Source organism: Amborella trichopoda, chromosome 13, assembly GCF_054954075.1.
Source record: "Amborella trichopoda isolate Santa Cruz 75 chromosome 13, AtrichopodaSantaCruz75HAP2 v2.0, whole genome shotgun sequence".
Classification (NCBI taxonomy): Eukaryota; Viridiplantae; Streptophyta; class Magnoliopsida; order Amborellales; family Amborellaceae; genus Amborella; species Amborella trichopoda.
The window spans coordinates 51,649,682-51,677,473 of record NC_142348.1 but is presented as its reverse complement, the minus strand read 5'-3'; the positions used below and the strand labels follow the sequence as shown (position 1 = coordinate 51,677,473).

The 27,792-nt window shown below is 36.5% G+C and overlaps 1 protein-coding gene across 39 annotated transcripts; it reads right to left on the bottom strand.

Annotated features, from left to right (window-relative positions):
* Nucleotides 1-584: 584 nt before the first annotated feature.
* Nucleotides 585-23,178, bottom strand: GBF1 (G-box binding factor 1). 39 transcript variants are annotated; one of them, XR_016048531.1, is made up of 14 exons: nucleotides 23,124-23,178; nucleotides 22,905-23,035; nucleotides 6,696-7,168; nucleotides 5,353-5,476; nucleotides 5,200-5,247; nucleotides 4,996-5,088; nucleotides 4,637-4,723; nucleotides 4,038-4,204; nucleotides 3,846-3,903; nucleotides 3,649-3,697; nucleotides 3,221-3,487; nucleotides 2,958-3,035; nucleotides 1,067-1,192; nucleotides 585-941 (listed from the first exon to the last, which is right to left on the bottom strand). XR_016048531.1 is itself a non-coding variant. In XM_020674555.2 (14 exons), exons 4-14 carry the CDS (start codon nucleotides 5,410-5,412, stop codon nucleotides 771-773), a joined length of 1,212 nt encoding a protein of 403 aa, XP_020530214.2. In that variant the 5' UTR covers nucleotides 5,413-5,476; nucleotides 6,696-7,168; nucleotides 22,905-23,035; nucleotides 23,124-23,178; the 3' UTR covers nucleotides 585-770. The 39 variants fall into 39 exon arrangements, 29 of the variants coding, with proteins under 29 accessions (XP_020530214.2, XP_088713088.1, XP_020530216.2 ...); XR_016048534.1 differs by having other exon boundaries at nucleotides 5,200-5,244; XM_020674555.2 differs by having other exon boundaries at nucleotides 3,221-3,495.
* Between the last annotated feature and the right edge of the window lie 4,614 nt (nucleotides 23,179-27,792).

The following is a 27,792-nucleotide window of genomic DNA, read 5'->3' as shown; positions in this document are numbered from 1 at the left end:
AATCTCACACCATAGAACTACGGTAATAAGTCCCTTACTAATCTCAAAATGATTATAATCTCAAATAGGTATCATGTGCAAACATTACCTATTTGTAAAACAATGGATTCCACAAATTCATGCAACTACCCAAACTACAAAAGAATGTAATCATTTATTTCCCTTGCACTTTTTGAAATTATAAAATATTCTCTCTCCTTTCCTTTCCTTTCCACTTGAGAGTTTTTCCAAATCAAGATCCCCTAATCACAAATATATATACTTTTATCCAAACCATTCACATAAGAGAAAGTATGCAATAAGATCATTTAAATTTATTACAAAAAGGTTATAATCACCCATAACTGTTACGTAATAAAATTTGACAACTAAAGTTACACTATGAATCGCATTCAAAAAATCTCTCAAGCCTCAAAAAATATAAAACACCCTTAATTTCCTAATTTCACTTATGACGATTGGGGTGATTATGACCTTTTTGTATGACAGATAAACAGTTTGATAATATAAAATTCCAATAATATATAATATAAAATAAACAATACCACATAATACAATAATATATATTATTCACACATATCCCATTTTACGCAGATGGTGATCCTGCCTGATGTTACATTAAGTCACATAAAAGGTAATTAGCACGCCAGTGGCTTTTGATATATTACATACATTAGGGGAGAAGAAAAAACCAGCCGTGACAATGATCAGGCCCTCCAAGTAAAACGAGAGGAAAATTGAAGAAAAAGAAAAGGAAAGAGAAAAGGTGTTCAGTTTGAATTTGATCCAAGCTTTCCATTAGAAATTGAGTTGTTTCCCCTCGGCGCATCGTGTAAGTGGCCATTGCTTTCCGCATTAGTGGCCTTAAAACCGACTGGGTTCATGTCAATGCTTTGTATTGAAGCCAAAGCATCTGGTCCATATATTTTAGTTAATTGATCCTGTCCAAGACAATCACCTTCATTAGCATTCATAGAAAGAGATGATCATGTTCAGTACAAAAACCTTCATTGGCATCCATTGTTTTTTTCCTTTATTTTTTTTTGGGGGGGCGAGGAGAGCCCACCATTAGGGATGCATTCTCGGAAGTGAGCTTCTCGCATTCATCTGCAAGCCTCTGTAGGTCATTCTTGAGTGTCATGTTCTCATTATTAAGTTGCTCCACTTTAGATGCTAGTTCTTCACACTCAGCCTGAAAGAAGTACAAATCATATTTAGCTTTTCCCAAGTATGAGGGAATTGAAACTCTTGCATTACTCAATAAAATATAGAGATTATAATTGCGGAATTGCTAGAAACTTAGAACTCCTGAAGAATCATGTGATTCCAAATAGGTTTTTCACTAACAATAAACAAAACATGTACATACATGCATACATACATTTATGTATGCATGTACATGTGAAGATAAATACATATGTAACAGATAAAAAATTTAAGTTCATAACTTTGTGTCGTCGTACAAAAGTTAGAATGATTAGCCCTGGATTCTTGACCTTATGCAGGAGTATTGGTGACCTTGGCTAAATATTAGTTACACTAAACATTTCAAAGAAGCTTCGAAATTGACACCATCACCTATCAACAACAATAACTATCCTTACTTTTTCTTATATGTAATAATTTTTTTTCTTTTTTTTTAAATAACATTATTGGACTTTCGTCATTGAAAAAACTTAAATTTCAATTTGACATTTAATACTTGGTATGAATAACAATTTTATATTTGATTACAGTTTTCTTTATAACAATTTGCATGTGAACACAAATGGTTTCAGAGAGGGACTATTGATGAGAGGTTTTTCTTCTTTAGTTGATGAATTGGAATGTTAAAACACATGTCAGCACTCAAATCCATGCATATTATTCTAAATTCTGTTTTTCATTGAGCTAAAAGTATATACATTGAAGGAAGCAGATCGAGATCAACATGTGTTGTATAAGTTCTCTGAGATTTGGGATTCTAATGAATGGTATAACCAAGAAAGTTCAAGGATTAATACACAACTATTAAGTAGAAACAATATAGTCATAGAGAACTCTGCTCTCTTTTCTTTGAGTAAATATTAATAGTTGTATTAGCAGAAGTACAGGAAACTCTGCTCTCAATGGCCTGGTGGTGGAAATATTATAGAATAGAAGAATACTTGAATCCTCAGTCAAAACTTTTATTTATTTTTGGCTATCATATTACCTTTTTGGCTTGATACCTTTTTTGATCATGAAATAGAATACTAACAATGTTTTAGGCTTTCATTTGCCTCTATATAGTTGTCAATTAAATATGGCATATTACAAAATAACATTCAAAATTTAGTGTGTATTTTTATATACAACTTTTTCATGGTGAACTTAGACTGATATGCTCCATATTTTTTTGCTAGGATTTGCTCTTACCAAAGTCTGCAGTAGCTACTTGAACTGAAGATATACTCACTGGAAGATACTACATGTAATATACACATGCCTTCAAATGGATAAATATAAACCCTTTCTTTAAAGGAAAAAGTTTATATAAGTGGGAGACTCTAAACAATCAAATTAAAGCGCACCTCAAAAATCTCACTAGAAGAGGTTGTTTTGATGCCCAAAAATCCTCAAATTGACCATCTTGACCTCAAGATACATGGACATGAGAAAAAATGGATTTCAAGTTTTGGAAATAGTGCATCTTGTAATGCATTATTCGACCGTCAATTTTCAAGTTTTCATAGATCCGTCAGTTCTTTGAACGCATCATTCGGCATGAGCCCCAAAAAATGGTGAACAGTTCCAGTCAATGTGGTGGGAGGCCACAACTGGATAGTCACTTAAGTTTCTTGTTCCCATATGTATTAACACATTAAAGAAACATATAGCATATGAATCCTCAAAACAAGTCCAAAATGCATCAGAACGAAAGAGGTTAACCATTTGATAAGGTAACTAGTACATAGTAGCCTTTAGCAGAACTGTACCTGCTTCCTCAGCCTTGACCGCCTAGCCGACTCACGATTAGATTGCTTTCTCCTTTGCCTCTTTAACTCACGCTCATCCTATCAAAAACCATAACAGCAGTCACAAGCAAAACCATATACAGTGTTGCATAGGATACTCAACTTCCAAAAATTAATGGAGGGCTTTAGACTAGTTTGGATAGCCATGCACCGAGGCCTCATGAAAGGATATGATGTACACAACACTAAGTAGAACACACACACACACACACACAGAGGCATACTTGAATCCATAGATCAGATGGAACACCATCGCGCCCAACCATGGTTGATGAAATCATTGCGGAGGAGGTACCAGGTGCATTTGGTCTAGGCTTCATAGGGACAGTTCCCGAAGGAGATGCATTCCAAAGGTCCATACCCATACCAATATTTAGGTTAGTTGTGGGAGCAGTTACGCCTGACTTCCCTGTCATGGAGCCTGGAATATTCGAGGCAGGTTGGCCCCTTGCATTTGGATATGATTCACCATATTGAGCACCATGATTTTGCTGAGCCCCTGAACAAATTAGAAATCATTTGACTAGACAGGAACCATCCAATTAAGTTAAATAAGTAGTTAACTCGACAACACGAGCAAATTAATTGAATTAATCATTCGAATGGACAGAAATCATCCAATTAAGCTATAAATAAGTAGAGAAATAAGCACCTTCAACAAGCATTTGATCAAAACTTCTCTTCCTAGCAGCCTGCATATCCTAGAATTTTACACAGTAACACAGGTTGTTAATACTACATTAACTCCATATACAATGACAAAAATCACAATTTTCTCCTCCCAGAACAACTTCTAAAGCCTAGTAATAAACAGTAGGTACAAAAGCAGGAGAGAAGGCAAAGATATACAATTTGACTGTTGTTCTCATCGCTTCCATTTGACGAATCCTCGCTACCACTTTCTCCGCTGTAAACATGCAAAGAAGGATCAAAATATTAACCCGTATGCTTAAGGGATTTAAAAAGTAAGAACTTGTACAGCCCTAAGAAAAACTAATTAGACAAGGGCATGCTTATAGGAATATCCAACTAAAAAACCACCTTTGTGAACCATCATTTGCAGAACCAGATGTTGCTTTACCACCATCCCTTGATTTTCCACTGACCAAACCCAAATTTCCAGAGCTCCCCTTTGACCTCTTCATCGGCCCACGCTCTTTTCCTTCTAAAGCCCTTCGTTCAGATTCAGCTGCACTTGCTACTGTTCCCTATTTCCCATGAGTACAATAATAAGTCTATTACACGTAGCAAAACATGGTATTCAAGAATAGAACCGGCTATTTGCATAAATACTCGAGCTGAAGAGAAGGGATATTTCAAGGTAACACGTAGTGTGATCCATATGGTCAAGATAACAGCATGACCACGTGGATACCACGGTTGAATCAATAGGTTGGATGGTGATGGTTGGAGACTGGAACATACAGATGAACTAATGACTTGGTGGAATCCCACTCCCTCCTTCATCCAATGCTTGAAGGGAATGGTGATAACCTCATCGCCAAAACTTATGGTCATAATGCTGCTATGACCACATGGATCATATAACGATCGATATTCTTAGACATAGAATTAGAGTAATAACCTCTAGTTTAATATTATTATGTTGGACGTTATGATAATGATTTTAGTATGATTACCGGTGTCATCGGTGGATGCGGGTACATTCCTCCTGGGGGGTACATTGGAGGGTATGGAAGTGGTGTTCCATATGGTGGCATTAAGTGCTGAAAGTATAAGAAAGTAATCAGCAAAAGAGGAATAATAAGTGGAAAAGTATACCATCAAATGGACTAATATCGTAATTTATTGGGGGTCATCACCGTACAATGAAATCGGTAGTGATGGAGAAAGAGTGGAATGCCCCAAATGGATATAAAGGTTTTCCATAATATATTTGATTATAGTATACTTTCCAGAGATAAATAAGTGAAGAAAACAAGACTGATATTTTTTTTTTTTGGGTGGGTGGGGGGGGGAAGGGGGGGAGGAGATTCACCTGGCCCCACATGTAAGGAAGAGGGGTTGGAGAAGAAGCAACTGTGGATGCAAAAAAAGCCTGGGGAGGAGTAGAACCTGCCCCATAGTATGCCTGTAACCATTACCGATCAATAGCAGTTCAAAACAAAGTTTTCCGGATAAGTAACAAGCAAATCAGGAAGTTTTTATTCAGAAGACAGGCACCAATCACATTAAGATGCACCTGCATAGTTGCCCAGTCAGGATATGAAGGCGTAGAAGGAAGCTCCTGCTAAGAAAAGAAGCAAGATTCAACTTTAGTCCGATATGTTTAAACTAACATGGTGATGCCTTCTTGAGAAGCCAGTCAGAAAACGGGAAATATTAGGCCAAGTACCTGATTTGAAGTAGCAGCCTTCGAAGACTTAACAGGGGTCACCTCTTCACCGGACCCCATTGAGTAATACAACAGTTAAGGACTCAAGAGTGTGGCTTGATGAGCACTTCGACCAGTATCACACCTGTCTCATCAGAAGGCCACAAGCTTAAAGAACTTAAATTTTAAAACCACAGGAAAGTTTTATTTTATTTTCTTCAGTATGCTTTAGTTTTCTCCTTTTCTTTTACTTTTATTTTTGAATTTGTTTGTTTTTCTTTTTAAATTCCTCAGGTACTTTCTTGAGATTTTACCCATTCCACCCAAAAAAGTACATATGCTTCAAAAACTACAGAGAAACTGATCTCATTGATAACTTTCTTGTAATGAGACTTGCCACAACAAACTTCTTTTTGGTTTAGGATCCTTCTGGGGTTGGCTGACTTTCTGTAATGATTCTATCCATTCACTATCCTTTGGGATAGCATAAGGTCACAATATAACAATAGGATTTTAGGAGGATAAAGAGGCAGGTAGGGTCACCATAGAAGAAACTATAAAGATGAAGTTGATAAACCTCCTTGTAAAGGAAAATTTAAGATGAGTGAGATCAGAGGACTATACTGGATCAAGGTTTAGTAACATACACACAGAGAAGTGTAAAGTAGTATTTTTGGGGAAAATGCTGAAGCTTAATTTTGATCCTTGGTCATCCAAGAACCCTGGATCCAAAGGTCTGGAAAGTAGATAATCTGAGCACACTCAGCATATTAATAGAAATTTGCAGGATCGAATAGGTGTGTAGATCCAAGGAAAAAGGTTTTCGCAGCTCTTTCCAGTGAAGTTCAGATTTTCTTTAAGTCTTTATCTGTCTATGCCTCGTGGAAGAGGTTTACTTGATTGTTATTCATTGGGTCGGTACAGAAGGCCCAAACACATGGAGAAAGAAACAAATGTGAAGAAACCAGAGACTAAACAGGTACTCTGGAGATATCTTTCAACATTTTTTGGGCAAATCGATTTCTTTCAACTTATCAATAGAGAAAGCTAATTTGAATGCAGGATATCAAGCCAAAGCAGGTATCACTGGATATAGATTTAAGTATTTGGACACCATGCCCTCATAATAATTCTACTACTGCAGTGTGCGACTAGTACACCTTTCTCACCCATCAAGTAAAATTTTCTGAAGGGAAAAAACAACTGACTTTCCTGACTTGCCAAAAACAATACTGTTAGCAAGATAAAAGGGAGTAATCTTTGATTACTATCATCACATTTATTCCATTAGGAAACAAGAAATCTTCAAAACAAAAATTCAATTCCATATAGAACTTCAAAAATACCTCAAATACATAATATACCTTAGCTTATGCACATGGCTCAGTTTTCTCAGATGCAATTTTCTTTTTCCATTGTTCAAATTTTTTGAATCTTCTGAATTCATCTCCTGAAGTACTCCTAATTGCACATAAGAGTAGTCACCACTAAAAGTGAGAGTGCTCCTTTGACTTCCAAATTATGGTCCCAGGTTCCCAATGAAGTTTCCAGTTCGTTTCGTTTAGCAGATCTTTCCTCAGGCAAAATGAACAAATGAATGTATAGAAACCTTCAATAAGTTATAGAAACCAAAATTAGATGCAAATAGAGTTGTTAGAAAAATCCCTTCCCTATGTGATAGCTCAGGTGTAGGTATAGACATGAACAGAAGCATCTTCTCTCTGTCTAAGACAAATGAAGACAGTTGACAAATTTTGAAACCCATGGATTTCTTTTCTTTCATTGAGTGGGCAACCTATGATTCGAACCTTCAAGCATATGCTCACAACATCATCCCCTAAAGACAAAACAAAGAGAGCATAGCCACGAAATTCCATCAAAGAATGTAAATCGCTACGGTGAATTAATCAACACTCCATGGGAATGCTAATAATCAAGTATCTTGAAATGTTCAAAATGGAATAACATTGATAATTGGCAACAATGGACATCTTTGGTTTTAGAGGATAAAATTACTTAGAGACAGAAGTGTTTAGACAGGAAATTATTTAAGCATAGTCTGAAAGCAGGATATTATTTGGCTTCTTCACTACTTGGGAGATTTCAAAGTCTAAGAACAGAGACTGTGCGACTAAGAATAATTTCAGCTTTGAAATCACATCAAGATGTTATTCCCAGTCCAAGATTTTTGAAAAAGGAGGTTTGGAATGGAAACTAAACATAGATGGGAGAGGCAATGCTACTTTGGTGAGGCAGGAGGCAATACCATACCCATTTGTCATTAGCTTTCTCTTAACTATTTGAAAAAGCAAACAATAATATTCCAGAAATTAGAGCCTGGTAGGAATTGGGCTTGGATTGATTGGCTAATATGTTGGCAATTGAATATATATATATATATAGGAAAATTCTTTCGAACGCCTATAGGCAAAAATGAATAGTGATTTCGCCTACCTTCATCACCGTTCAAATTTCATCGTGCAGTCACAATTGTCCAGTGGTGTTTTACTTTTCATTTTTTTTCTACAAATAGGAATGACCTGAAATTTGGAAGGTATGTACATCTTACTGAGGCACATCTAAAAAAACTATAAAAAAACTATCCATGAAAATAAATTGACCAAAATACCCCCAAAACTTTTCGGGGTATTTTGGCCAATTTTTTTTATGTAAAATATTTTTTTTATAATTTTCAAAGATTCCCCTATTTTTGATGAATACACACTCCAAATTTCAGGTCATTCCGATTTGTATAAAAAAAATGAAAAATGAAACACTATCGGACAATCGTGACTGCGCGATGAACTTTGGATGGTGATGAGGGTAGGCAAAATCACTGTTCATTTTCCCCTATAGGCGTTGCGTAGTGTTTTCCATATATATATATATATATATATATATATATATATATATATATATATATATATATATATATATATATATATATGTGTGTGTGTGTGTGTGTGTGTGTGAGTGGCTTTATCACCATCTAAATTCCCATGAATATACCAAGGGATCAAATTGAATTGGGGCTCCCTACCAGGTTCTGGTCCTCCCATGCCACCTCAAAACCCTCTTCTCTTTATCTATCACCCTTGCCCTCTTTCTCCCCCCAATCTCCATCGCCCTCTCTCTCTCTCTCTCCCAGCCACTGCCCGTCCACCCAAACCACTGCCTATAATTGGAGCAGGCAGGCTGTAGCATCAACCTCCAATTAATTGGAGTTCCATCATGTGTAAACACATGACCTATAATGGACATTCTATTGTTCAAATCACCTTCAAATCAGCATCTATATAACCAACAACCTTGTAACCGAAATTCTTGTTATTGCTAACCATCAAAACTACATCTGATGTATACCCTAAGTAACATGGTATTCATTTCATCGCATGCCAAAGCTCCTTTCCTGGGTTAACCACATATTTGCTAACACAACCAACGGCATGTGAAGTATATGGATAAGTGCAAAACATCACAACTATTTTTATTTATTGTTAGGTAGTTCAGTGGTTGGAATCAAACTTGAGACATAATATTGCTTGACATCAACTGCTAACAGCTCAAACCCAAGCCCGATTCCTAAACCATCACATAAATGAGACTTCCAACTGCACTTGCATAAGGTACACGGGACATGCACTCCTTTTTGGCATCTGTCCTAGTAGACAATTTTGCTAACAATATGAAATGATTAGCAAGTGTACCCATGGGCTTCGAATTATCCATCCTGAATTTCATGGGGACCTTCTCAATGTACTCATTTTGAGATAACCACAATTCGCTGATTTTTTATCTCTATTTATCTCCATACCCAAAATTTTATTTGCCAAACCTAAATCCTTTTTCTCAAATTCTTCATCCAATTGATTAATCAATTTACTGATTTACTTGTTCAAAACAATAAGACTTCATTCACATAAGCAACAAGTTGATGAACGAGCCATCACTAAATCTCTTTAAAGTAGACACAATTATCATACTTCTGACGTACCTATGTCTACTCATAAACGCATCGAAGCGCTTGTACCACTGCCTTGGAGAGTGTTTTAGGTTGTACAATGACTTCTTCAGCTTGTAGATATGATCCTCTTTGCCTTTGACCACAAACCCTCAGGCTGTATAAATTTGTTCTTCCAATTCTCCATGCAGGAAGGTGGTTTTGAGTCAAGTTGCTTTAACACCAAATCAAACAATGAAAATGTGGCTAATAATACCCAAATAGAGGTGTGTATCACAACCAGAGAGAAGATCTCATTACAGTCAATACCTTAGCTTTGCACATAGCGCATACCATTTTGCAACTATTCGTGCCTTAAACTAATAAGCACCAGTCTCTTTCCCTTGGGTAATTTCACGAGATCCTAGGTACGATGCTTTTGAATACACTCCATCTCCTCATTCATTGAATCACTCCATGTACTACTGTTAACATCCCTCATAGCTTCCACAAAAGTGGATAGCTCTTGGCATTGTTGCAGCCAACGCATAAGCCACTATGCCCTCAAAACCATACCACACCACTGGCTTATTGGTTCTCTTCACTATACCAAGTTGAGGCCCTTTCTCTCAGTAGAACGTCGTCGTAACTATCTCTACTTAAAATTCTTTGGCCAAACTATTATTGCTGAACATGTTGCAAGTGTTTTTAAGAAGTGTCATTTTCATGCACTCATAAACTCCATTTTGTGGCAGCATCTTTGAAGTGGTAAAATGACAAACAATTCCTTCTCAGGCTTCACAAAAATTCACAAACATTGCCAAGGTGTATTTTCCACCATTATCAGCCCTCAAGCATATCACCTTTTTCTTGGTATGTTTCTCAACTTGAGCTTCTTAATGTTTAAGCCTACACTACCTTCATTGCTCGAGTCTCGCTCAAGTCTAAGTCCCATCTCTTTTGCTAGCCGCTCTGCAATTCAATTATGCCGTCGTAACAAGTGTTGTCGTGTCCTATCCATTAATCGTAACACCGACATCAATTTTTTGTGAGCCTAGAGAGGAGAAACCATTAATTCAGCGAGGCATCAGGGGCATCTTCAACCTCAAAGACCAGTGTCGCATCATCACCTCACGCATATAGCTCTTTCCGTCGCTTTCCTTCTCCCCCTAAACCTTCCTGTCTCCCACTTAACTTCCCACCCTGCCTAAACTACTTCCTCAACCAGAGGAACCAAACGCGTTAATCAAACCAGATACACCGATCCACACCAGTGGCGAGCTAAGCAAGTGAAAAGCCTACACATACCAGTATAGCTGCTTGGGCTTCCAGGCCAGGGGAGCAGCCCATACCTCAAAAAGTGCAAGAGGTGCTTCGAGAGTTTGAAGACGTATGCCCCAAGAGCTCCCCGAGGTACTGTTAAAACACATATGTCTTCTTCTTCAAGGTGTAAATGTGCACCCTCATTGAGAAATCATTAGTGAAAGAAACAAAATACGACGATCCTCCCTTTGAAACAATTGATGCATGGCCTCATACATCTCAATGAGCATATTAAACGATGTCCTTTATGATATACACCAAAATGCTAAACTTCACCCCAGGCAACTTCCCATAAACACATTACTCGTAGAAGTATATCTTGCACTTCTTCACACTATTTATCGATTGGCATCTGCTTAGTTCAACAAAGCTCTCTCATTCATGTGCCTTAGCCGCATATATCAAGTGAGTCAATTCATAATCACCACCAACTATGGAAACAGCTGCTTTGTCCATGACTGTGCTCTCAAGCAGCACATATAAATTCTGTTCAATCTTCGTGCATTTCATCGCAACCAAGGCAACCTTTAGAACGTTCAGTACTCCACCTTCTCCAACATATTTGCAGCATTGGTATCCAAGGTAAAGAGATGATATTCTTTCTTACTCTTAGATTTGGAACCTCTCACATCAGCCAAGGCTCTCCCAATTCTATCATACATCTTGATGTTAAGTTGTTAACTATCCCTACACCAATGGTCTTCATTCCCCATCAATGCTTCTATTTTCGTGAACCAATCCCAATGAGGCTACACATTATAAGAACACTCGAAATAAGAATCCACAAGTCTTTCAAGTAATTACAACTCATTGAGACTAACAATAGATTCTTTGTTCCATTGTCTGAGCCTCCATCAACATTATAGGTTGTGTCAAAGGCTTATTCTCCTCCTCTTTGAACTTTGGACAATCCCTCTTCACATGCCCCTTTTCCATAAAGTAGTACATCGAACATTACTCTTGCTTCATTTGGATTTCAATTTAGACCTACCGTGACTTTCATGTCCCTCTATTTTCTTTCTGCATACCCCCCTCTTGCCACCAAACCTTGAGCATTCCGCTCAACAATACTATACTTCTTCCTTAGATCACTCGAGAGGAACGTCAGAATCATATCCTCAATATCTATGGTATTCCTTTCCATGGAACAATGTTGTGACAAGACACTCATACGATTGAGGGGGTGAGGACAGTATGATCATGGCTCTATCCTCATCCTCCATCTTAACATCAATATTCAATAATTGACAATTTGACATATAACATTATGGAATCAATTTAGTTGTTCTAGGATATCCATACCTTCGTTCATCCGTAAGATTAGAGTTGTTGCTTCCAATACAAATGATTCATAAGGGACTTCCTCACATACAAGCTCTACAACACCAACCAAAGCTTTGTTGTTGAATCCTCATTGATGATGCTATACAATACCTCGTTTGTTGGACACAGTTAAATAGTTACCCATATCCAATGTTATCAGGATCAGACTGACAGTTGAGCCGTTGAGGGATTTGGTCCAGTCAAAGCTATCTGACCACCGCTTAAATCGGTTTAACCAGATTTTAGAAATATATATAAAAAAGAAAGAATTATGGTCTAAAAATATGTAATAAACTAGAAAAGAAATTGTACACTTCGTTTGGCCGATCAAACCTAAAACCGGTCAAACACTTGTTTTGACTGAATTTTTACAAAATCTGGTTTTTACTGTAAACCTGACCAACCAAGGCACTAGTCACCGGTCGGACTGCCAAGTCTAGTTCAGTCATGATAATTATGCTCATATCTCTCAAATCTAAATCCTCCCAATCCTCAGTAGACATAGATTTTAGTTTCTTCAACTTTCCTTTTAATACTTGGTGTAAACCTTTTTTGTTTTTTTGGTGAAATTGTTTACCTTGATTTTGGTTTCTTTAACTTTCCTTTAAATGCTTTGTATAAACCTTAGTGCAAGCCCATACATTAACCCGTCAGATCCCAAAGTATTCATGCCATTAAATTTCTCCACCTTGAAATTTGCATTCGAGACCTTCACCACCATTGCAAAACCCTAAAACCAAGCCCGAATACCACTTGTGCATAAGCTTTAAAATTAGAGGGCTTGATTTGGCAAATTGGAGCAAAAACTAACAACCCGAGAAAATAACCAATATAAGACAAAGCAAAAATAAGAAAGACATGAACAAGAAAGAACATTAAGAATTTATGTAGTTCCTCACAGATACGACTACTTCCATGAGCAAAGATGATCAATAGTTTCCACAATACAAATAGAAAAAGTACAAGATGATCCTTTCAAAGAGAGAATTAGAGAACACCTAATTTCAATCTCTCACCCCCCTCTCACCTCACCACGCACTCCCAGATGTCAATCCTCTCTCTTACTATATCGTACAGGCTTAATTCTCTCTCATTTTCCTTCTCTACTTAACTTTATAAAGAGAGAAACCCTTTATGTGATGTACTCTTTATTTTCCTAAAACAAGAGATACACCGAATCGCATAATTTACCACCTAATAAGCACATGGGAAATATTGGTTCCCTAAAATTAAGGATTCACATCCCCACAAATAAGTAACCAAAATCAACCACATAAGCTTCCTCGGGATTGAAGACAAACCCAACAATTTTGGTACCTAAAAACTCTCACATAGATCATCCCAACCTCAACAATTATGGAATTGGGAAAAAAGGATTTCAAGTCCTAAAAATTAGTATATCTTGTAGCATATTTTCTGCGACCGTCAATTTTCAAGTGTTTACATTACAAATCCGTCAGATCTACACCATTTTTTGGATCTTCAAATTTCATAATCAAAGGCAAACATAAATTTTCAAGCTATCATAGGGATTTTCGGTGCCAAAACTGTATCTTTAGAGGTGTTTTGACCTATGACTTCACTTTTTAAAGTGAAGCTTAGGCCTTATGCTAAACACACCCTTCTAATGCGTGCCTGAAGCTTTGAACTAGACCATCACTCACTGACATTAATAAAATATTTGGCCATAGAAACTATCCCTCACTGGTGCAATACTAGCCTTGGCCGTATGCTAAACACACCCTTCTAATAAGTAGTTGTTAAATAAACAAAGTTCTCATATAATGAAAGATCTAACAGAATATAGAATATTTTATTTCTCATAGTCTTCAATTCTTAAAGTATCAATTTTGGACCCACGGCGAAAATGGATGTTAATACTTCTATGTAGTGTAATAAAGAGATCATTATCAAGAGATAATGACCCAAAAAGGGATGATTTGTGCTCCAAGTGAAGATCTTGTCATGATTTTAAACGAGTTACACAGAATTTGCACGACAGTTGAAATGAATATCTCTTTCTATGTAAAATCGGTACTTATATGCTTCTTTATATTAGTCGTTCTCAAGTTGGGATTTTTGCACATTAACAAAAGGGGCATAAAAGTTTAATGCTGTCAATAAAATTGTAAGCAACTTTATCAATATGAATAGTTTGAATGTTCAAAAGTTGGAATTTGTTGAAAGGGTCATTCTCGTTATGTCCACCATTGGGATGGAAGTAGTGTCATGTTGGATCATCATCAATTAAAATATGTGAGTTGTTTTGTATATTTGAGATATATTCCTTCCATGAAACATAATCTAGATCAAGAAATTGACACTTTTAAATTGTTGAAAAATGTGGTAAGATGGAAATACACAAGAAGATGGAGAAGGAACAAGGGGGTCCAAGGCAATTCCGAAGAAGTCAAGAACAAAGTCTCACATTCCAAGACTCGAAGCTAAATAAACCCTAAGTTAGCCTACATTGTGAGACCCCAAATTCCAAGTCTCCAAAGAAGCAAAGCATATAAGTATTTCTCATCTCGCATGCTCAGTTGCATTATAAGGACTTCAAAACTCTGATAACATGGTAACTTATTAATCTGTTTAACCTACACCCCACATTTCCACCAAAAAAACCCTAGAAGAGGAAAGTAAGCCTCTCAAACATACACAATAACCTATACAATTAAACTGCTCATGACAATATATTGCACCATTTTCCATCCCAATTAGTGAAGATAACAATAAATAACCCTTCGCAAAAGTACAAAATTCAGAGTTTGGAATATTTAAACTAGTCACAAGCACAAAGTTTTTTATAGATCCATTGACGCAATTAAACTTATGCCCAATTTTTTAATATGAAAAAGGGGCAAATATGAGAAGTACCAACTCAATAAACATGTAAGTGCCAATTTTACATAGAGATATTTGCTTCATTTGGTGCATATATACCTATATAACGGTGCTTTGACAGGTCTGGTCCAAAGTAAAAGCTAGGTTTGATAAAAAATCGAGCAAAATCAATGTTTAACCCATTTTGGCTTGTCCTGCCGATCGTTCTTGATCAATTGGACCAGCTAAACAAGATTGGACGACTTTTTTGTAATATATTTCATATTTTTAAACTATTATTTTATACTTTTTTATTTTTTAAAAAATCTAATCCGACTGGATCAACCGATGGTTAGACCAATTTTGCCTAGATAAAATCCCTAACCAGCTCAGTGACCTGTTTGATTTTGAAAGAAGTGAAAACAATTGAAAACGAAAAACTTAAAACTACAATATTATAAGGTGTGATAAAAAACATGTTTTGGTGAAGGATTTGAAATATTATAAGGGGAAGGAAGCCTTAGAAAATAACACATGTTCCTTTAAATAATAAAAGACAATAAAGAAAGAAAATAAGCAATCTTACAATCCCATAGTTAATTGATTATAAAAAGGGCCAAAATACTTTTCACTTTTCTGTTGTTCCAAAAACTGGGGCAAAGACAAATGGGTCTAAAATTCAAAACATATCATCACATATTATTGCCACTTTGCCCTTTCTATATTTTATTTTATACATGTCAATTTATTGAAATTTATTCTTTGCACTTTGTATTCTTACTTTTTTCTCTATTGTCTCTTAATATTGTAAACATGTGTTAAACATCCAAAGGTTCATCTCCAACCTGTAGGGCGTACGAAATGGTGGATGTCCTCATTGTGCATTGTATGAGCTTTTTCATTTTTCACTTTTTCAGAGCCAGAAATGGACCAATCACTGAGCCAGTTAGGGATTTGGTCTAGTCAAAATCGATCTGACCACCGGTCGAACCAGTTGGACCAGATTTTTTAAAAATAAATAAGCATAAAAATAATAGCTTAAAAATATGAAATATATTACAAAAAAGTTAACCAACCTTGTTCAGCCAGTCTAACCAGTCAAAAACGACCAGTCAGACCAACCAAAATCAGTCAAGCATTGATTTTGACCGATTTTCAACCAAACTCAATTTTTACCATGGACTAGACCAACCAAATTTCCTATTATACAAGAATTCTATGTAACTCACATTCATAAGCAGAGCTTCACATTCAGGTGAACAAATCGATACCGATCTGAGTCAGTATCTCTGAAAAGATTCTTTACAAAACCGTATGAAAATATCTACATACATATTCACCCTAGGTCCAAAATGAAAATTAATAAAGAAATACGAAAAATAAAATAATTTAAACTATACAAGATCTTATGTAATATTAGGACCGCATTTACTAATAAGACTAATTTAAGAACATTCTGAATACTTTCTCGATGACATTTATAGGCCAATTAGGGCATTCATATAATAGTCGATCCTCATTTTTATTTGTTCATAAAATCAGAATGCACATTTAATCATGTCTACTTGCACTTGCAAAATATTGGTGGATATTGACATTCAATTCCATCTTCAGCAACCATACTGTATAAAATATTGTGTCAGGTTGAAAATAAAAAAACTAGTTATAAATTGGAGCTTGAGATGATAGCAAGCATTGCGACAAATTGAAATTTTTAATATAAAATGAGTGCAAGCAAGATAAAAAAGAAGGGAAACTACAACTCATGTCAGACACCCTTCAATCATAGGCTTTATGAAAATATACTAGGGTGATAAGAGGGATTGCTAGTCCTGGACTGCACTATCCTTGAATTGGACATAAAGTCACATTTCATGATGGGGATTAACTACAGTGCTGGAAACAAGAATGCCCCCATCCCCAAAAAATGGGGACATGGGAATCCTTGGGGGAGGTGGAACTCAAGGGGTCTTGAATTTTGGAGATTGGCTGAACCTCAAACTTTCTTGGTGAATGACCCCGACCCCTCCCCCAATCCCATTCTCTCTATCTCTCTATCTCTCTCTCTCTCACTCTCTCTCTCTCTCCACCCTGTCTCTTGCAAATGATTGGCCTCGTTTTCTCTGTCCTTTGTGTCTCATCTAATGCTTTCTTATCCTCTATGTTTGGCCTCGCTTTCTCCTAGCACTTTGTCGAATGATCAAAATTGTGGTGCGACTTTCTCTGTCATCAGCATCTCATCAAACAACGGTAATGCCTCATCAGGCTGTTCATTAATTGAATAAGTAACAAGAATGAAGCTCCAATGGAACCACATTATTCTCTTTCATTTCATTAAAAGCTATTTGAGTAAAACCAGAAGTTCCACATTTCCCATCCATGAATATCAGGGAAGAGTTCACAAAGAGATGGGAAAGTAACCCCAATTTGCTCTAAAGGTTCTCTCACTCTAACTAAGGTTTTTTCCTCTTGAATAATTTTCCATTTATGATGATGTAGATGTTCTTGAATCCCTAGTTTCCAATTGTAAGAAGTAGGAGTCCTTGAAGGTACTAGCTTGTGATGGACTCTTTCTCAAAATTCATGCCCCAAACCACTTTCTTCTTCATCGTGTTTGATGACATTCATCTGTGTGATACTTCAAACCTGAGGAATGTTACAATTTATTAGGATCAAGATTCTGGTCTTCTAAAGGGCTTGGCCAATTTGAAATCTTTGTGCATATATTGTTGGTTTCCAATTGCAAGTTTTATTTTTTGTTTTTATTTCTGTCTTTTCTTTTGTTTTTTTTGGTGTCTTGTTGTCATACGAGTGACTGAAAGTTTTCTATTTTTTTGAGAAAGTTTTTTATTTGGGTTTGTTAACACATTGTTAGTGCTTCTTATTAGTCTAAATTTAATGAGAGGGCCAACTGAGAGAGGGAAGAACCTTAGAGACAATTGAGGGAGTTTTTATAGGAAATAAGAGATGATTCTTCTTACTCTAATTTTACATGAGAGTTGCAGCCTTGTTGGTGTGATTCTTATACACATAGTATTACACATAATTTCCACGAGAGTTATGGCCTCAACTTGAGGGTTTCACTCGTTTACACAAAGTGGAAATCGATAGGAATTGAATGATTTATATAGAATACTTTGGTAGGGTATGTATCTATGGTAATACCCAAATCCACATGCTTTGATGGGAATGTATCGTATAGATTCTCCATTCCAGAGAATGCTAAAAAGAGGATTCTTGAGACACATGGAATCTGAAACATCTGCATTCTCATGATACGCTATAATCTACTCCCAAAATAATCCACTATATAATATTATATTTTTAATTTATAATTATTTTAATATTAAGCTTTTCTTTATTTAACCCTAAACATACATAAGGGATAAGGTTCATAAACCTTAATATGTCCTCCTACCTATACCACAATCAAATATTTGTAAGCTCTTTATTATAAATGTGTTGGACTATTGGATTTTTCCTCGGGTTTTGTATGGATATTATATGCGTCAGATTCTTGCAATTTTTGTGCAGCACAATAAGTTTCGTACTTGAAGTAACTCCCATACCACATAATGGATGTAGACCCCCTAAAAAAAGACGCGTGTAGAAATCAAAATGAAAAAGATTCAAAGAAAAATAAAGGATCCAATGGCCCTATCAATTTTGATTAGTATGGTTCAAAAGGAAATACCAGTATCCAATCGGGTAGCATTTTCATTTGTCAAGTAATCATTCCCCTCATCTATTGTGTGCATGTATAATTCTGTGTCACCTGATCTAACTTTTTAAGCTCAAAGAATGCGACACCTTGTACCTATGTCTAACACCGACACCCTTACCTATATCCATGCAACAAAGGCTAAATATAGGTCTTTATAAAGCTAGGATCCCAGGAGCCAGGATTTTTACATCCCAAGGTTTTTCATATCCCCGTTAACATATGTGCCCCAAGGTTTCTCTAGGAGAGTTGTGCACCATCTATCGTAAACAACATTCCATACAAGCAAAAAAAAGAAAATAAGAACCCCCTCAACCCTGCTTCCCCACAACATAATCACAGATTCATAAAAAATGCAAGAAATAAGTTTCATAAATTTCTAAGCCCTAGAATAGAACTAATATCAATAGCAAAGGAAATGTAATCACTGGAACTTAATATACAGCATCTTTTTAAATCCTAAGGCCCAACATCAATTACAAATGGTACCAAAAACTCATCAATGAAATTTACGGATAACCTGGCGAGGAGGCAACTCTTAGGCTCGCAGCCAAAAGAGATATTACCCATTGCATGACCATTTCATACACTTTTGAATGCAGCAATACTCTAGGATATCCTTTCATGAGTGCTCCAAGCAAAATTTTATATAGTCGTCAAGAACATCTTACTCAGAAGTAAGTCAGACAAATTATGTGGAGAAAAGGAAAAAGACTAAACGTGAAACAAAAAGTCGAGGAAAAAAGAAACATTCAGAAGGGCAGAACTATAAAAGGACAACACAATATATATGTCAGAAACCTCCACATGAAATACACAAGCAAGTCTTCCCACACAGGAACGAAATACTAAGTTACTTAATCAAGATCACCATTAAAACAATCCTATAAGCACCTTTGCAAACAGCAATAGAAGCAAGAGCCACTGAGGGTGACTAGCATGAAGCCCAGTGCAAGGTTCAATAAAAAAAAAATGAACGATTTCTATTTCAAATAACCAAAATAAATCAATGTTTAAAAAGAGAAGATCAATAGATAGGGATTATGTTGTTAATCCGTTGAAGAACTCAACTAGGGACTCCAACAGGTTTGATTACAGCCAAGGCAGGGTTTGATTAAAATAGACTGATCAATTTCTCTTTTATACGAAACCCTATAAAAATCAAAGATTGTAAGAAAGAAAAAACTCAACAGAGAAGGATTTTGTTATTAATACTCAAAAAAGTCTGGTAAGGATTTCGGATGTCCAAAATTGCATCAACCAACCAAGTTGAGACATTTCTAACTGTAGTACAAGTTAAACACAAACAACCCACAAGTCATTCACTTTTGGTTGATTCAGGAAATCCAATAATGCTAATATTCACTTTAGGAAAGGAATTTGCAACAAAACTATATTCTCTCATCAATTCATACTAGAGAATGTGGAAAGAAAATGGTTCTCGTAGTCTTCGAACAAATGAAAGACCATAAGTATTCCAAACATTTATGGATCAACTCAAGACAACCCCATCATATAACATTGTTTGTGCATCTACCTGACAATTCTAAACAATCGGGAATCAAACCCAATTGCACCAGCTACTTCAGGCTACCCGACATTTACATCAAATTTTCGACAAGCGTGAATAACACGAAAGTGATGAAGTCAAAATTAAGCCCTTTTGTGATCTTATCCCTAAAAAAATTGTAGAAGATTGAACCATATAAAATTCATTCTCTAAGTGCTATAAAACCCAATTGCATTTTCCACACATAAAATAAATAAATAAATCAATTATAATCACATTCCATAAGTGATAAAAAAGAATACAATAGGGCAAGAAGTATATAAGATGATGTTGTGCCTGCATTAGATATCAGTATCTCACTTGCATTTGCTAAGTCATCTCAATGTTTGCATCATTACTAAAACAAAAGAACACAATATGGAAGTCAAAACGTAAAGATCAAGCACTATGTGATATTGACCATACTTCAAACTGTACCAAGAGTGGATACTGTAAAAGTTCGCTTGCGGGTGTATGTAAGCTCTTCCACACACATACACACATGTGTGTGTGTCAAATAAACTTGGGAAAGTGCACTTACTAGATCACAAAGTGAATGGAAAGCGTCAGGCGATGTATTACTAGCCAAGCCAGTATATTCTAGGCCTACCACTATTGTTGGCAAATATTAGGACACAAAATTAGAGGGACCACAGTGGATATCACACATTTTCTCAAACAATGAAACAAGGTCACCAATGAAGTAACAATTATGATAGAGACCTCCATACCAACAAAATTTACGTTACAAATGTAGACCTGACTAGGCATCTTGGTGTTGTTGTCATGACCAGAATAGACCCATCGGTCCGACTAGTTAGACTGGCAACTGGGCCTAGAACTAGTATATTCTGATTACTGAACCAACAATTGATCAAAAACTAGTCTGAACCGGCCAGTTCAAACATAGTTGATTCGGTTGAACCAGTCCAACTGGTTTGGAATAGACCAATGCCCTCACTGTTTCAATGACCGAACTGGCTGATCCAACTATCCAACTATTTATAAATAAATCAATTATAATCACATTCCATAAGAGATAAAAAAGAATACAATAGGGCAAGAAGTATATAAGATGATGTTGTGCCTGCACTAGATATCAGTATCTCACTTGCATTTGCTAAGTCATCTCAATGTTTGCATCATTACTAAAACAAAAGAACACAATACGGAAGTCAAAACGTAAAGATCAAGCACTATGTGATATTGACCATACTTCAAACTGTACCAAGAGTGGATACTGTAAAAGTTCGCTTGCGGGTGTATGTAAGCTCTTCCACACACATACACACATGTGTCTGTGTCAAATAAACTTGGGAAAGTGCACTTACTAGATCACAAAGTGAATGGAAAGCGTCAGGCGATGTATTACTAGCCAAGCCAGTATATTCTAGGCCTACCACTATTGTTGGCAAATATTAGGACACAAAATTAGAGGGACCACAGTGGATATCACACATTTTCTCAAACAATGAAACAAGGTCACCAATGAAGTAACAATTATGATAGAGACCTCCATACCAACAAAGTTTACGTTACAAATGTAGACCTGACTAGGCATCTTGGTGTTGTTGTCATGACCAGAATAGACCCATCGGTCCGACTAGTTAGACTGGCAACTGGGCCTAGAACTAGTATATTCTGATTACTGAACCAACAATTGATCAAAAACTAGTCCGAACCGGCCAGTTCAAACATAGTTGATTCGGTTGAACCAGTCCAACTGGTTTGGAATAGACCAATGCCCTCACTGTTTCAATGACCGAACTGACTGATCCAACTATTTAAACTGGGAACCAAGCCCAAAACTGGTATGTCCTAATTACTGAACTAGCAATTGGTCAAAAACCAATCTGAACCGGCTAGTTCAACCAGAGTTGAATTGATTGAACGGGCCAGTCCGACTAATTTGGACTAGACCAGTGCTCTCACTAGTTTGATGACTGGCCCGGTCCTGAAACATTGGTCTTATCTACAGTACATGTTTCACACCTGTGGACTATCTCTCTTGCCTCAATCTCACGGATATGATCTTGTCTCCTTTAAATGTTTGAGGCGCCCATGGACTCTCTAACCTGAATCTCTAGAGTCTTGGGGTTTGCCCCAGTTGATTACTGTTCTATGAACATGTATTGAATCCAAATTACCATAAATGGGGAAATTGTTAATTCTAGAAACTACAACATCTCTTGTATTTATCTTGTCTAGAGATAAGATAGAAGTAATAAAATCTGAAGATTCTGAAATGAGTCATCTATACAAAAATTCCATTAAAATCACTCAAACCGCAATAAACAAAGTTTACAAAATAGAGATCCAACAATTGAAACCTGCCATAACTCATAACAAATGAATGAATACTATCTAAATTATACCAGAAACGAGTTAGTAAAAGAAATAGCACAGAGAAAGCAATAAATCTAATAAAGTTCTAACTTTGGACCAAAAAAACAGAATAATCTGAACATAAGACAAAAAAAGAAGAAGAGAAAATAACATTTCCATTACTGCGAGCTCCAATTCTGAGACTTATAAGCTGAACATCAACAGATCAGAAAACAAAACCCCAGTCCCAAAATAAAAAAGGTAAACCCTCCAAAGAAAAAAAAGGAAAAGTCACAATAATTCAGAAGCAAAGTGGGTAGATCATCCAGAGATATAGCCCCTAGACAGGATCCGCCATCAAAACCAGGCACCCAAAACCCAAGATACCAAATCCCAAAAATGGAGGAAACATAAAGCACTAGAGAAGAGAAAATTGGAAGCGAAAGCGAGAAGAGAACACTCGAGAAAAAGGAAGGGATAGAAGGAAAGAGAGGGAGGAGAGAGAAAGAGAACATTGGAAACCTAAGAGTGAGAAAGGAAGGGATAAAAGGAGAGAGAGAGAGACGAACCTAGTTTCATGGTGGACGGTTGGCAGTGCGGGCTAGTGATGTGGAGAGTGGCAGTCCAGATAGGACCAACCAGATTCGGCCTTCTCAGTTTGAGTAAGCGTCGTCGATGAGAGAGAGAGACCAACAAGTCACTTTAAAGAGAGAGAGACGAACAAGTCACTTTTAGAGAGAGAGAGAGAGGAGACCATGTAACTCTAGAGAGAGAAACCACCAAGTTACCTTAGAGAGAGAAGAGACCATGCTACCCTAGAGAGAGAAACCACCAAGTCACCTCAGAGAGAGAGAGAGGAGACCATTTTACGTTAGAGAGAGAGAGTGAGCTGGGCAGTGGAGAGATCAATCGAACTCTCTCTCTCTCTCTAAACCAGGAACCCTGAGGTCCCAATACCATACGTGGGAAAGGCACGTGTAATCTCCGGGTTAGGGTTTTCGATGCCACGTGTCACTTGGAGAAAATCCGAGAAGGATAAAGTTTGGTGTTCTTTGGTCTGACTAAACTTAGAGGTGTGGTGCATTGTACGCTTGACAAGGTGACATAATGGGGGTGTAAAGTTGAATGTAAACCCGCAGAAGCGCAATGTATATTTACTCCATCGGGCAAAAGAGGAGCACGTCTTACGGAAATCTTTTCGAAACATTTGTGCAAACATCCATTAAAAAATTTTATCTAATTTCAAAATAGAATGATACATAATATTGAGTTGGAATAGTGTAAATGAATATAATGTTAAATAATACATCTCTTATGTATATTTTGATAAGGAAGAAATTTATATAGAGCCCAAGCTCTAAACATTCAAATTAGAGTCCACCTCAAAAATTTCACTAGAAGAGGTTGGGTTGATGTCCAAATATCATCAAATGGATCATCTCGACATCAAGATGCATGGACATGAGAAAAAAAAAGTAGATTTCAAGTTTTGGAAATAGTGCTTCTTGTAACATATTTTTGGACCATCAAATTTCAAAAATTTCAAGTTTTTATAGATCTTTTCAATCTACACTATTTTTGAAGTTTCAAATTTTATAATTAAAGATGAAAATATATTTTAAAGCTATCCCAAATATTTTTAGTATTGAAACCACATATATTGATACTATTAGAAAGTGTGCTTTACTTTGATTGTTTAGAGCCTCGGGTCTGTACAAATCGCACCATTTTGATAATTTCTCAATTTTCTTTACCCATCTTAGTATTTTCGGGTGAGAAAATTTTGATTTTGAGTTTCTAACTACATACACTTTAATCTAACATGCATTATTTTCATTCTTGTGACAATTTTTAAAATCATACTTCTAGGTAAAATTAAGGTCTAACTAAGGATAAGGCCTATACCGGGCATCATCTTTAAATGAACAAATCGAAGAAATGGTTGTATACGTTAGGATCTAATAGTTCTTTTAGATGCGGAAACAAGAATCCCAAAAGTTGGAACCCACCAGGATCATGTACTGGTTGAGCGAACCCTAGTATGAGACATGTTTGCTTTTATGCCTATATATCTTAGGGAAAATTACAAAAAAACATTCTAAAATGAACTATCTATGCAACTTACCCCCACCCCAAACTTTTCTCACACTTTTTTCCCCCAAACTACCTTTCCTCGCAAAAACCCCCTAACCCAAAAGTAACATAAAATAAGACTAAAGTACCCTCGTTTCTTTTCACACGGCCTTCTCTCTCTTGTTTCCCACAGTAAAGACGGGCTCCAGCAGTCCCAATGTGCGCTTCGGCAGTACTTTGTCTAACCCACAACACTCCGGCATTTTGATAACTCGCTCCGGCAATGTAACTACACACTCCGGCAGTCCGCTTCGGCAATGAAGCCTTTGGAGCCAGTGCTCTGGCAATGGAAGACTGTGTTCTAACAGTCCGAATGCGTGCTCCAGCAGTCACAACGTGCGCTCCGACAGTGCTTTGTCTAACCCACAGCGCTCCAACATACTGAGAACTGCACTCCCACATTCTGAATGCGCGCTCCGGCAGTCCCAATGTGTGCTCTGGTAATCATTTGTCTGACCCACAGCGCTCTAGCATTCTAAGAACACGCTCCGGCAATGAAGTCTTTGGAGCCACAACGCTCCGGCAATGTAGCACCGCGCTTCGACAGTGCTTTTTGACATTCCACTCTGACAGTAGTATTCTGCGCTCCGGCACTACTATACTTGGGATCCGTGAATTGATTTGGTTTGTACATAAAGGGCATTTTCTTCCAAAAAAAAAGAATTTTTTACCTTGGGGGGGTTTTGCGAGGAAAGGTTGTTTGGGGGAAAAAAGAGTGAGAAAAGATTGGGGTGGGGGTAAGTTGTATAGATAGTTCATTTCAAGGTGTTTTTTGTAAGTTTCCCTATGCTTTAATGCCATGATGAATTCTTGGCCATACATTATGCAAATTGAATTCATAGTTGTCTCACAATGATCAAGTCAATTGTGCATATGTAATCTTATGTTTTTTTATTAAGATGGAGGTTGGTCTTGTAGTGTTTCATGTTATTCATAAGTGATGAGAAATGTGAGTATGTATCTTATATAGTGTTGTATATATGAGGACTTAAGTATTTGAGCATTGTCTTATGTTTAGTTGTATTTCTAGTTTGGGATTTGTAAAGAGACCGATTAGAGTTGTAATTTTTGTTTTAAAGCAAGTGTAAGGCCAAAAGTAGTGGCTTGAACTCATATACATTTGCCAATTTATATGAGGTATCTATGTATTTTCAAAACCTATTTGTTTCACACTAATAAATTTTTTAAATTAGTCACTTGGTACTTGGCTTTGCATACTAACAATGGTATCAGAGCCAGGCTTTTTAATAAATCATTTTTATATAATGCATCGTCTAAAGTTTCTCATAAGCGAAATTGATTTGAGATATAAATCTCCAAAATCAAGACCAAGATTCATCTTTTGAGGATGATTTTATTAGTTTACTTATCAAAGATGCTCCCACTCAAACTAACAAGGTTGTTTTTTAAAATAACTTGAATTTTGGTTTTGGAAATACAAGTTGCTTTTAAAGAATACTTTGAAGGTCTCAAATAGAACTCTATTCAAAGATTGGTGACTATGAGTTACTCCAAAAGATTATGACATAATTATGCGGTCCTAGCCTAATGCTAAAATGCATCTTTAAGGAGATCATCCAAAATGGGTGATGTGAAGTTTTGTATAGTCGTAACCTTTATTGGAAAATAACACAAAGTTGAAATACACAAAATTGGAAAGATTCTCCTCTTTGGATTCATACATCCTTTTGTGCTCAAATATTTGAAATTAGGAGATCATGGTTTAGAAAATTAAGTGTTTAAAACCAAGTTCCTTTCATCATTTGTTCTCAATTATCATAATGTGAATCTCTCATCTCCCAACTATTGTCCCTCGACAAAACCCAATCGAGCAAACCTTTTAAGACCCACTCTCCTGACTAGCACTGCGTGCCGATCTCCTATCTCTATATCACAGCTAAATCACTGTCCAGGAAGAGACCCATCTCTATTCCACATTTGACCGACATCAATTGTCGATCTCTCATCTCTATTCCACAACTAAACTAACATACAGGAAGAGACCCGTCTCTATTCCACAACTAAAACACTACCCATCTCTATTCCATCCCACAACTAAAACACTACCCATCTCTATTCCATCCCACAGCTAAAACACTACCCATCTTTATTCCACTCCACAACTAAAACACCACCCATCTTTATTCCACTCCACAACTAAAACACCACCCACCGATACTTTCTCTAATTAAAAGGCAGGGGGAAACCACGTAAAATCTCCATGGCTAATTAAAAGGCAGGGGGAAACCACGTAAAATCTCCATGGGAACGACTTATCTACAAGAAGCCAGCCTCTCAAGCACATCATAGTTTTTCTCTGTGCCCTCACTCTGCATGAGGCACATCGTAGTGTTTCTCTCTGCTTGGCACATCATAGGTGTTTTTGTCGATAGGAAGTTCTCTTCTCTCTAAAAGGAGGTCTTGTCCCTGAGGCCCATCGTAGTATTTCTCTCTATAGGAAGTTCTCTTCTCTCTAATGGGAGGTCAAAGTTCTCTTCTCTCTAAAGGGAGGCCTACGGCGCTTCTCTCCATTGGAAGTTCTCTTCTCTCTAAAGGGAGACCGAAGTTTTTTTCTCTCTAAAGGGAGACCTTGCCCCTCATGCACAAAGGCTTCTCCCTCATGCACGAGAGGCTCATACCTCTCTCTCTAGAGGAAGCCACATTTCCCATATGATGACCCAAAAAGCCCGTGCATATTCTTTTATCTTTTATCCTTTATATATAAGGTTAGGAATCTAGACTAAATAGAAAACTTCATATAAATGTTACATATATCTAAAAAACCAAAAGATATACCCAAGAGTCCTAATCTTTTTGGATTTTTATTTTATTAAAAAACCTTATCAATATCAATCCAAATTTTACATGATATGGGTTGCCTTATATGGGTAATTTTGGATATAACTATATCCAACCATATGTACTCAAAAGCTACCATGAAAGAACAAGGGGAAATATATTATAAGATGTGTTAAGAAACAGGTATGAGCTATTCAATTTCTAAGAACATATTATACATAGGCACTATTTAGATGTATTCATTATTATTGGTAACTCACTATTTAAACAAAGTTGATGTGTTAAGAAACAGGTATGAGCTATTCAATTTCTAAGAACATATTATACATAGCATTAGGCACTATTTAGTTGTATTCATTATTATTGGTAACTCACTATTTAAACAAAGTTGATCCTTATAATGAACTATCTGTTGTTTGGTGGTCTCTATCATAAAGTATTTTGAGATTAACTGAGAGGCAGTTATAGAAATAATTTTCACTAGTTAAAAGATTTTTTAAATTTATTCAAAGCAATTTGCTAAAA

What these genes read in the sequence shown, in the direction of transcription:
- GBF1 (XM_011629385.3), bottom strand. Translation starts at nt 5,412, where the DNA reads ATGGGGTCCGGTGAAGAGGTGACCCCTGTTAAGTCTTCGAAGGCTGCT. An exon ending in AGGCTGCTACTTCAAATCAG is followed by an intron (nt 5,248 to 5,352) that starts GTACTTGGCCTA and finishes TTCTTTTCTTAG; the next exon opens with CAGGAGCTTCCTTCTACGCC. An exon ending in ATGAGAACAACAGTCAAATT is followed by an intron (nt 3,698 to 3,845) that starts GTATATCTTTGC and finishes GTAAAATTCTAG; the next exon opens with GATATGCAGGCTGCTAGGAA.